General features: G+C 55.3%; 1 protein-coding gene across 1 annotated transcript; it reads left to right on the forward strand.

Moving 5' to 3' along the window:
* The first annotated feature begins 1,778 nt into the window (after positions 1 to 1,778).
* On the forward strand, positions 1,779 to 5,214 carry LOC142472419 (uncharacterized). The gene is made up of 2 exons (XM_075579511.1): positions 1,779 to 3,915; positions 4,394 to 5,214. Exons 1-2 carry the CDS (start codon positions 3,765 to 3,767, stop codon positions 5,212 to 5,214), a joined length of 972 nt encoding a protein of 323 aa, XP_075435626.1. The 5' UTR covers positions 1,779 to 3,764.
* Positions 5,215 to 12,101: the final 6,887 nt, after the last annotated feature.

The raw sequence follows: 12,101 nt of genomic DNA on the forward strand, positions 1-12,101 counted from the left end.
GATACCGGTATACACGTACACGCCCAGAGAGGTAATACCGGTATACACGTACACGCCCAGAGAGGTAATACCGGTATACCCGTACACGCCCAGAGAGGTAATCCCGGTATACACGTCCAGAGAGGTGATACCGGTATACACGTACACGCCCAGAGAGGTAATACCGGTATACACGTACACGCCCAGAGAGGTAATACCGGTATACACATACACGCCCAGAGAGGTAATACCGGTATACACATACACGCCCAGAGAGGTAATACCGGTATACACATACACGCCCAGAGAGGTAATACCGGTATACACGTACACGCCCAGAGAGGTAATACCGGTATACACGTACACGCCCAGAGAGGTAATACCGGTATACACATACACGCCCAGAGAGGTAATACCGGTATACACATACACGCCCAGAGAGGTAATACCGGTATCTCTCTCTCTCTCCCCGTCTCTCTCTCTCCCCGTCTCTCTCTCTCCCCGTCTCTCTCTCTCCCCGTCTCTCTCTCTCCCCCCTCCCATGCTGTGCCCCTCTTCCCCTCCCCCCCATGCTGTGCCTGTGTGTCTCTCTCTCTCTGTGTGTCTCCCCCCCCCCTTGTGTGTGTCTGTGTCCCCCATTCTGGACCATACCTGCATAGGTGGGGGAAGCCATCTTTAGCCCTGGCAGCAGACACCGGAAGTTCTCACTGACACTTCCGGGTCTCACTGCTGGGACTGCGCAGCTCAGACCCGGCCCCTGCTCTCCTCTCTGCATTGTCTGCTCTCTGCTGCCCCCCCGCTCTGATGGTCAAAAGCGGAACAGCCACAAAAAAAACAGAACATTTTACAGGATGCCGGGACAGGGGCTAAAGAACCGGGACAGGGGCTAAAGAACCGGGACAAACCGGGACAGAGGCTAAAGAACCGGGACTAATCGGGACAGAGGCTAAAGAATCGGGACAGGGGCTAAAGAACCGGGACAAACCGGGACAGAGGCTAAAGAACCGGGACTAACCGGGACAGAGGCTAAAGAACCGGGACTAATGTGGACAGGGGCTAAAGAACCGGGACTAACCGGGACAGGGGCTAAAGAACTGGGACAGGGGCTAAAGAACCGGGACTAATCGGGACAGGGGCTAAAGAACCAGGACAAACCGGGACAGAGGCTAAAGAACCGGGACTAATCGGGACAGAGGCTAAAGAATCGGGACAAACCGGGACAGAGGCTAAAGAACCGGGACTAACCGGGACAGAGGCTAAAGAACCGGGACTAATGTGGACAGGGGCTAAAGAACCGGGACTAATGTGGACAGGGGCTAAAGAACCGGGACTAACCGGGACAGGGGCTAAAGAACCGGGACTGGGGCTAAAAAAACCGGCACACCTGGTCCCCCTAGTTACAGGGACCTGAGAAACCCGCCCCGCACCGCACCGCATTTTATTCCCAGCACCAAACTCACCTGTGGGTCATCTGGTCCCTTTCAGCCAATAGGTATCGAGCATTCCACCAATCAGGATGCAGCCCAGGTGTAGTATGGGGATAATTAGTGCTGATGTAACATGTCAGTGAATTAATTATATCAATTAGCTCACATGGGTCTCTGTCTGTCCCAGATTCACTACAATGAGCTGTTAACACAGGTTACAATGTATCCGCTTCCCGAGTTACTGAATCACTGGGTCCCTTGCATGTTGGGGCGCGGGTCCCTTGCATGTTGGGGCGCGGGTCCCTTGCCTGTTGGGGCGCGGGTCCCTTGCATGTTGGGGCGCAGGTCCCTTGCATGTTGGGGTGCGGGTCCCTTGCATGTTGGGGCGCGGGTCCCTTGCCTGTTGGGGCGCGGGTCCCTTGCATGTTGGGGCGCGGATCCCTTGCATGTTGGGGCGCGGGTCCCTTGCATGTTGGGGCGCGGGTCCCTTGCATGTTGGGGTGCGGGTCCCTTGCATGTTGGGGCGCGGGTCCCTTGCATGTTGGGGTGCGGTCTGCAGGATGATCTGGGACTTTATACAGCAGCCGGACACTGCACCATGTCACAAAGTCACTGCCACCCTGTGATGTCGCCCCCTGCTGAAGATGGAGGACAGGGCAGAGGTGGGGGGCTTGGTTTGGTAGGATATGGTATAGGATGGATCCTGGTAACCATACCTCTGAGGCGTCTGCAAGGGTCCCACTGCTCCGCTCCTTACTAAGGGAGGACAGCAACGGTAGGGTGTGCAGCCACTTCTGGGGTGCAGGGTTACCCCCAAACACAGGCTGACACATGTAACGTTTTCACTGCTTGCAGACATTGTATATACATATTTCCACAGAAACATGTTGCACTTCAACACCCATCCCGTGTTATCCCGTGTAATCCCGTGTTATCCCGTGTTATTCTGTGTAATCCCGTGTTATCACGTGTTATCCCATGTAATCCTGTGTTATCCTGTGTAATCCCGTGTTATCCAGTGTAATCCCATGTTATCCCGTGTTAACACGCAGCTATCTCTCACCACGTGTCTTTATACTGTGGAACACGCACACAGTCACACGCATTAATAAATAGATACGTCAGAACACATTCATGTACAGTCGTGTCACGGGAGTAGAAGTAGCGTGTGAGAAACGTGTCAAGGTCACGGCCTATGATATAAACATGCATGTGACACGTACGTCAGACTTGTCACATGTGTGACATGTATAATATAAATATCAATGTGATGCGACGTTGCATCAATATATAAACACGTGTGTGACAAATGTGAATATAAACATGCGTGTGCCATGAGCGTGTATATATAAACGTGTGCCCTATTTCTGAGAGTAACCGCGCAGTAACCACAGAGTAACCGCAGAGTAACCGCGCATTAACCATGCAGTAACAGCGCATTAACCGTGCATTAACCGCAGAGTAACCGCGCAGTAACCACAGAGTAACCGTGCAGAAACCGCACAGTAACCACGCATTAACCATGCAGTAACAGCTCATTAACCGCAGAGTAACCGCGCATGAACCGTGCAGTAACCGTGCAGAAACCGCACAGTAACCACGCATTAACCATGCAGTAACAGCTCATTAACCGCAGAGTAACCGCGCAGTAACCACAGAGTAACCGTGCAGAAACCGCACAGTAACCACGCATTAACCATGCAGTAACAGCTCATTAACCGCAGAGTAACCGCGCATGAACCGTGCAGTAACCGCAGAATAACCGCGCAGTAACCGCAGAATAACCGCGCAGTAACCGCAGAATAACCGCGCAGTAACCGCAGAATAACCGCGCAGTAACAGCTAATTAACCGCAGAGTAACCGCGCATGAACCGCGCAGTAACCGCAGAATAACCGCGCAGTAACCGCAGAATAACCGCGCAGTAACCGCAGAATAACCGCGCAGTAACCGCACTCCGATTACAAATGATAATAATTATTGTCACATTTCATGGACAGAATTGCTGACGTTTCTCCCAGTTTTGGGGTCACCACAAGGGGCTTCTGAACTATTGGTAATTGTCCGTTCCTTTGCCCCAACAGATGGCACAGCTGCAACCTCCAGAAGGGCGCCACACTCCTTTGCCAGGCTCCCCTGCCACCCTGCGTCCTCTCTCCCTCACCAATCCTTTATCGCCCTCTCTCTTCCCGCACCCCCTACCTTGCTCCCAGATTCATTTCCACACCCCCCCCTTCCTTGCCCTCTTGCCCCTTCTACCCCTTTAGGTTCTTCTCTGCTGGGCAGTTTGGTGAGAAGCTCGGCCTCCCCCCCACCCATACCTGCAGATCGAAGGGCAGACGGGGGCTCTCTGTGGGGGATGCTGGTAAAAGAGGGGCGCACACAGGCCGGGCCGTGCACCTCCGAGACCCTGCTGTCCCTGCTGCTAGAGGAGGGGCAGTGCCAGGATGCCCACACAGAACCGTTCCAGCTGGCAGACGCGCTGCAGAGACCGGGGGGTAAAGAGGCAGGTGAGGCCAGGAGAACACAGCAAGCAAGGGGCAACGCTCTGCAGGGCTCTGGCAGGGGAGCGGTTAAGTGATGCTCTGCGTGGCTCTGGCAGGGGAGAGTTTAATTGACACCGCAGGGCTCTGGCTGGGGAGGGGTTAAGTGACGCTCTGCAGGGCCCTGGCAGGGGAGGGGTTAAGTGATGCTCTGCAGGGCCCTGGCAGGGGAGGGGTTTAAGTGACGCTCTGCAGGGCCCTGGCAGGGGAGGGGTTACGTGATGATCTGCGGGGTTCTGGCAGGGGAGAGGTTAAGTGATGCTCTGTGGGGTTCTGGCAGGGGAGGGGTTAAGTGATGCTCTGCAGGTGTCTGGCAGGAGAGGGGTTAAGTGATGCTCTGCAGGTCTCAGCATGGTACAAATAGAGTGATGATCTGCAGGTAGGGACTATAATTCTCTCATGCCCTGAGGTTTTACCCTTTCACTTTTCTCTCTTCTGCCCCCAGCTCCTCCTCCCCTTCCCCCAAAGGCACCAGAAGAAAGACCCCAATCCTCCCAAGGACCCCCCACTCCCAGCCGGTCACCTCTCAGTTCGCAGCAGCCCTCGAATGAGCCGGACAACCTCCTGATACAAGCCATGTTGGCCTCAGGACTCCCCACACTCATCGGAGGTGATCTGCTGCTTCGTGAGTCTCTCCCCTGCACCCCAGAATCGGAGTCCCCCCGTCAGCTCCCGCACAGGAACAGCAGCCCAGACCCTGAGGAGGAACTATCATCTGGGGGGTGGTCTCAGAGCCCTGTGTGGGGTCAGGAGTCCGACGGCTCCGTCACATCTACCCAGCCATCAATGAGCAGTGTCAGCCAGTCACCTGGGGAAGACTCAGGAGCCCCAAGTGGAGAAGAGGTGGGAGACGGCGGGGAGTGGGGGGCAGAGGACAGGCCGACCACAGGATGGGTGCGAGATACAGAGGGGCGGTGGGAGGGAGAGGGGAGCCCTGTGTGTCTGTCATTTGGGGACACCTCCTCAGGTGGGGATTCTCCTTCTCTGGTGGGCCAGCACCCGGACACCAGTGAGACCTCCTCCACAGCCGAGGTCTTCTTCACCCCACCGCAGAGCCCGATCCGCCCGGCACAGCCCCCAGCTCCCAGCACCCAGAGGACCGTGCCCGAGGGTCCGGCTTTCACCGCCCACCCCGCGGGGACAGGCAGTTGCCAGGTAGAGGACGGGATGGCAGAGGTTTACAGAGAGATTTGGCGTGACCTGTATTTTCGGGCCAACCTGTTCCGGAGATTCCTAAACATGGGGCGCTCTACAAGACCCCAGTGACCCCCCGAAACCTCATCTATCCTCTAATACAGAGACTGAGGCAGCTTGTGTACAGTGTTATACAGCCGCACCCCTGCTCAGGATACCAGAGGCACACACGCCTGTGTATGTGTGTACACAGTGTTATACAGCCGCACCCCTGCTCAGGATACCAGAGGCACACACGCCTGTGTATGTGTGTACACAGTGTTATACAGCCGCACCCCTGCTCAGGATACCAGAGGCACACACGCCTGTGTATGTGTGTACACAGTGTTATACAGCCGCACCCCTGCTCAGGATACCAGAGGCACACACGCCTGTGTATGTGTGTACACAGTGTTATACAGCCGCACCCCTGCTCAGGATACCAGAGGCACACACGCCTGTGTATGTGTGTACACAGTGTTATACAGCCGCACCCCTGCTCAGGATACCAGAGGCACACACGCCTGTGTATGTGTGTACAAACATATTTGTAGTTACAATGTGCAGACTCTGACCGACTCACACAGCTAGTTACCCACTAACTCCCATCACTCACACAGCTAGTTACCCACTAACTCCCGTCACTCACACAGCTAGTTACCCACTAACTCCCATCACTCACACAGCTAGTTACCCACTAACTCCCATCACTCACACAGCTAGTTACCCACTAACTCCCGTCACTCACACAGCTAGTTACCCACTAACTCCCGTCACTCACACAGCTAGTTACCCACTAACTCCCGTCACTCACACAGCTAGTTACCCACTAACTCCCATCACACACAGCTAGTTACCCACTAACTCCCATCACTCACACAGCTAGTTACCCACTAACTCCCATCACTCACACAGCTAGTTACCCACTAACTCCCATCACTCACACAGCTAGTTACCCACTAACTCCCATCACTCATACAGCTAGTTACCCACTAACTCCCATCACTCACACAGCTAGTTACCCACTAACTCCCATCACTCATACAGCTAGTTACCCACTAACTCCCATCACTCATACAGCTAGTTACCCACTAACTCCCATCACTCACACAGCTAGTTACCCACTAACTCCCATCACTCACACAGCTAGTTACCCACTAACTCCCATTGCTCAAACAACTAGTAAGATGTTAACGTCACACTAGTTAGTAGCCGACGCATAACTAGTTAGTAATTTCCCATCACTGATGATCACACTTCAGCGCGCCTCCAATTCTCTGTAAAGCAGCGGTCGGGACTCATTTCAGAATTGAAACCGGGGGATCGTTCAGAGCTGTGTGCCGCCATCTTTAGTGTCACGGACGCCACAGCTCCCGCGAAGTAAGGCTGCGATTATGCAGAGGAACGGCAATGCGCTCGCGCATCTGTGATGTCACATTTGTGATGCCGCAGAGCGACGTGCACAAGCCGCTGCAGGGGAGACGAGGCTGTTCTTTGACTGGACGGCTGGGTCACGTGACGCGGCCGTCGCAACCAGAAAACAAATTTGGAAAACTCTTCAACTGTGGCGCGACCCTTGTGGTGGGTTTAAGCGCTTTGCGGGGATGTATACTTTGTTTTGGCGCAGCGGGCGTCGCCCTAACTGGTGTTGGCTCACGGGGGGGGGGGGGGGTTAACACAAATGAACCGGTATCCGGAGCTAAATATAACACCATTCAGGACCCCCCCCCCCCCAAATGTAAAACTGCAATATTTACATTGTACAGATAATTCATTAACCCCTTCTCTTCCAGAAGGGTTAGAGAGAATTGGATTTTATTTTTGCAGGTTGCACGTGAGCGTGAAAACATTGCGCAGGCGTGAAAACATTGCGGAAAGTGAAAAATAAGTGCGCAACCACAAACAATGCAAATGTGTAGTGATGATATGTGATAAATATATAAAATGTGACCTTGTAAATTCAAATAGATATTGGAGCGTCTGCAGCTGTGGCACCGGGGATGGCTCAGGTACCCCCTAATTAGACAGAAAATACAAAAAACACGGCGCACGACGCTCATAGTGCATTAAAAATAATATTAATAAACAACAAAGTGAGGTAAGTATTAAGCGTACATTAAACAAATTTAAACAGGCATGTCAAGGGTTAATGTTACCCATGCACCAATCAGGACGCCAGTGGAGATGTCAGTGTAAGCACACACAGCTCTCCCTGATTAACATCCCTGATGAAGAGACCCCTGTGGTTTCGAAAGGCGTTGGAATAAAGGACGAATCCCTCTGTGAACTCTGGACTCTGTACCCCTTCCTTGCGGGCTCACTCCGTGCTTGGAAAGATCGCGACGCGCTGTCGCTCCTGAGTGACGTCACGAACCCGGAAGCGCCGGCCCGGAGCGCTGAACAGCGTGTGTCCCGCTGCTGCAGAGACCGTTTAACCCGCGGACACTACTCGTCTGTATCACGAGCTGGCTGAACTGCATATTACCGGCCTGGGACCGTCCAGGCCCTACTTTGGGATCGAGTGACCGTGACAGGGAGAGCTGTGTGTGCTTACACTGACATCTCCACTGGCGTCCTGATTGGTGCATGGGTAACATTAACCCTTGACATGCCTGTTTAAATTTGTTTTAATGTACGCTTAATACTTACCTCACTTTGTTGTTTATTAATATTATTTTAATGCACTATGAGCGTCGTGAAAACATTGTGCAGGCGGGAAAATGCGCGCACCCCGTTATCTGGAGCCAAACCCCATTCTGTGCTGGAAAGGAGAGGCGCAGGGGGTGGAGACATTCAGACCAATCTATTATATCCAAAGCTTTAAAATCTTCTGCTATAAATAATATCAGGTGAGGAACCAGTGAGCAAGTGAAATGCGTGGGGCATAAAACACTGACAGGTGAGGAACCAGTGAGCAAGTGAAATGCGTGGGGCATAAAACACTGACAGGTGAGGAACCAGTGAGCAAGTGAAATGCGTGGGGCATAAAACACTGACAGGTGAGGAACCATTGAGCAAGTGAAATGCGTGGGGCATAAAACACTGACAGGTGAGGAACCAGTGAGCAAGTGAAATGCGTGGGGCATAAAACACTGACAGGTGAGGAACCAGTGAGCAAGTGAAATGCGTGGGGCATAAAACACTGACAGGTGAGGAACCAGTGAGCAAGTGAAATGCGTGGGGCATAAAACACTGACAGGTGAGGAACCAGTGAGCAAGTGAAATGCGTGGGGCATAAAACACTGACAGGTGAGGAACCAGTGAGCAAGTGAAATGCGTGGGGGGTGGAACTGAACCCGCGCTGGCGAGGCGGGTGATGCTGGCGCAGGGGCTGATGACAAGACACCCGTCAGTAATACTGGGAGCGTTGGGTAGGAGACCATTGTCCAATGGCAGCATGGATAGGATTCAACAGCCGGGGAAACTCGGGCCGGAGAATTATACAAATAAGGTTTCTTCCCGTGTGGGGAGGGAGTGCGAGCGAGCTTAGTATTAACATCTCGTGTCACGGCCGTTCTCCTACGTCACGCGGCGCTTGGGAATATGCGAGAAGGGACGACTTTAAGGGAGGGGTGGGGAGGTGTTCTTATAACGGGGTTTATCCGCGGCACAAAAGGAGCGGGGGCCGCGAAACGCGTTGTTACAAGGAGCGCCAGGTAATGTCCAGAGCGAATGCAGGTGGGGACGCCGAGCACAGATCACCCGCAGAAAAGCCTCAGGATCCTTTGTGTTTGGAAACGATCCTAAAAGAGAAGGAGACACGTTTGAATTTGGGTGGAACGCGGTTCAGCTCTTCACTGCCTCGTGCGCGGGAGTATTGCGGAGCAATGCTGCACCTCTGGCAGCTGCGTGGTTAAAAAGCGCCAACCTTTAAGTGCCCGAGAGGTTATTAGTGAGTGCAGAACAGGTTTGCTACCTTGGCGGTGACACTGCTGGGTCCCTGTCATGTGCAGGGGCCTGTGACACGGTCCCGAGTGTCACATGCAAGACCGGTGACAAAGGGTCATTTCTAGATGCAACACGATTACCAGACGGGTTTTCTCCAAATCCAACTGTAACCTTACAAAATGAGCGCGGCGCCAGCGAGACAGACCGCGGCGCCAGCGAGACACCGCGGCACCAGCGAGACAGACCGCGGCACCAGCGAGACACCGCGGCGCCAGCGAGACAGACCGCGGCGCCAGCGAGACACCGCGGCGCCAGCGAGACACCGCGGCGCCAGCGAGACAGACCGCGGCACCAGCGAGACAGACCGCGGCGCCAGCGAGACAGACCGCGGCGCCAGCGAGACAGGCGCGCCCGGCCAGCGAGACAGACCGCGGCACCAGCGAGACACCGCGGCGCCAGCGAGACAGACCACGGCGCCAGCGAGACACCGCGGCGCCAGCGAGACAGACCGCGGCGCCAGCGAGACAGACCGCGGCGCCAGCGAGACACCGCGGCACCAGCGAGACAGACCGCGGCGCCAGCGAGACACCGCGGCGCCAGCGAGACAGACCGCGGCGCCAGCGAGACACCGCGGCGCCAGCGAGACAGACCGCGGCGCCAGCGAGACAGACCGCGGCGCCAGCGAGACAGACCGCGGCGCCAGCGAGACAGACCGCGGCGCCAGCGAGACAGACCGCGGCGCCAGCGAGACAGACCGCGGCGCCAGCGAGACAGACCGCGGCGCCAGCGAGACAGACCGCGGCGCCAGCGAGTCCTTTCACAAGGCGCAGAGCTCAGGATGCGCATGTCAGGAATGCAGGGCTAGTGTAATGGCGTCCAAGTCTGGGGGGGTCTGAAATCAGCAAGAAGATAGCAGTTCTGCGTTAACGTGCAAACTATCCCTTTGATGCCGGTAGGATTGTCTCGCTGAATTTATTGAGCGGGTGCAGAATTGCACCTATAGAAATCTGTTACCCTGCATCTAAATCCTGCAGATCGTTCATATGGAGTAACACAGAAAGCAGCCCTGGGACAGATAGGAAACCTGTACTGTGATTATTCCATGGTTAGAGGAGAGGCCGGGGGGAGGCAGGGGCCGGGGGGAGGCAGAGAGACAGAGGCCGGGGGGAGGCAGGGGCCGGGGGAGGCAGAGAGACAGGCCAGGGGGAGGCAGGGGCCGGGGGAGGCAGAGAGACAGAGGCCGGGGGGAGGCAGGGGCCGAGGGAGGCAGAGAGACAGAGGCCGGGGGGAGGCAGGGGCCGGGGGAGGCAGAGAGGGAGAGGTAGAAGGAGGCCGGGAGAGACAGAGGCAGAGAGATAGGGGAGGAGAGAGAGGCGAGCGGTCAGATTAATGTGTCAGTACGGTAACAGGCAGACCTCGCATGTAATGAAAGAAAAGAGAATAATCATAAATATAAATCTCTTTATTTTACATTTAAACAAACTATTTCCTAGTACAAGAAGAATAAAACGGGACATGCGTACTGACAGAGGCCGTGTCAGGAGGGGTTAGCGGTGTTACCGGGCAGACATGCAGGCCATTACCCCAAACTCTGCCGTATATACATAGATCAGGTCACCCCTTCCCGTTAACCCCTTCCCGTTAACCCCTCCCCCGACAGAGACCCACGAAAAATATGTACAACACGTCATTTAAATGAAAAAACAGCACAAAACAATCATTTTCTTGCAAAAATAAAGTGGACACCTCCCACGGCACAGACCGCAGCACACCCCCTCCCACGGCACAGACCGCAGCACACCCCCTCCCACGGCACAGACCGCAGCACACCCCCTCCCACGGCAAAGGCCGCAGCACACCCCCTCCCACGGCACACACCCGCAGCACACCCCCTCCCACGGCAAAGGCCGCAGCACACCCCCTCCCACGGCACAGACCACAGCACACCCCCTCCCACGGCACACACCCGCAGCACACCCCCTCCCACGGCACAGACCACAGCACACCCCCTCCCACGGCACACACCCGCAGCACACCCCCTCCCACGGCACACCCGCAGCATACCCCCTCCCACGGCACACCCGCAGCATACCCACTCCCACGGCACAGACCACAGCACACCCCCTCCCACGGCACACCCGCAGCATACCCCCTCCCACGGCACACCCTCCCACGGCACACCCGCAGCACACCCCCTCCCACGGCACACCCGCAGCACACCCCCTCCCACGGCACACGCACAGTACACCCCCTCCCACGGCACACGCGCAGTACACCCCCTCCCACGGCACACGCGCAGTACACCCCCTCCCACGGCACACGCGCAGTACACCCCCTCCCACGGCACACCCGCAGCACACACCCTCCTGCAGCACACACCCTCCCGCGGCACACACCCACCAAGCTTTAATGTTCAGCGCGCACACACACCCAGTACTCAGTGTGACGCTAACCAGGGAGTACTGAGTAATACTATGTTTCTGTAGTGTTTCTGCAAAGCAGAAGTATTGTGCAGTTATATTCACAAAGCTGGAGAGAGAGAAGAGATAGAGAGAGGGGAGAGAGAGAGAGGGGAGAGAAAGAGAGAGAGGGGAGAGAAAGAGAGAGAGGGGAGAGAAAGAGATAGAGGGGAGGGACAGAAAGAGAGAAGGAGCGGCTCAGTGAGTAAAGACACTGACTTCTGGCACTGAGTTTGAATCACGGGAGCCTGGTTCATTTTCCGGTGTCGGCTCCTTGTGACCTTGGGCAGTCACTTTATCTCCCTGTGCCTCAGGCACCATAAACATAGATTGTAAGCTCCACGGGGCAGGGACTGTGCCTGCAAAATGTCTCTGTAAAGCGCTACGTAAAACTAGCCGCGCTATACAAGAACATGCTATTATTATTAAAGATACAGATTGCTGAACGTCTCCGCCCCGCACACAGCATTGGAAAAGCTGAAACTTCCCACGATAACTAATATAAAACCAGTATCAAAGCCAGACGGCGCGCACCAATGTCTCATGGCGCGCGCACACACGCACACACACACACACACACACACACACACACACACACACACACACACACACACACACACACACACACACACA

Source organism: Ascaphus truei, chromosome 21 (assembly GCF_040206685.1).
Source record: "Ascaphus truei isolate aAscTru1 chromosome 21, aAscTru1.hap1, whole genome shotgun sequence".
In the NCBI taxonomy this organism is placed as follows: Eukaryota; Metazoa; Chordata; class Amphibia; order Anura; family Ascaphidae; genus Ascaphus; species Ascaphus truei.

Coding starts and splice junctions, on each gene's coding strand:
- LOC142472419 (XM_075579511.1), top strand. CDS start 3,765: ATGCTGGTAAAAGAGGGGCGCACACAGGCCGGGCCGTGCACCTCCGAG. Junction 3,916..4,393: donor ACCGGGGGGTAAAGAGGCAG/GTGAGGCCAGGA, acceptor TTCTGCCCCCAG/CTCCTCCTCCCCTTCCCCCA.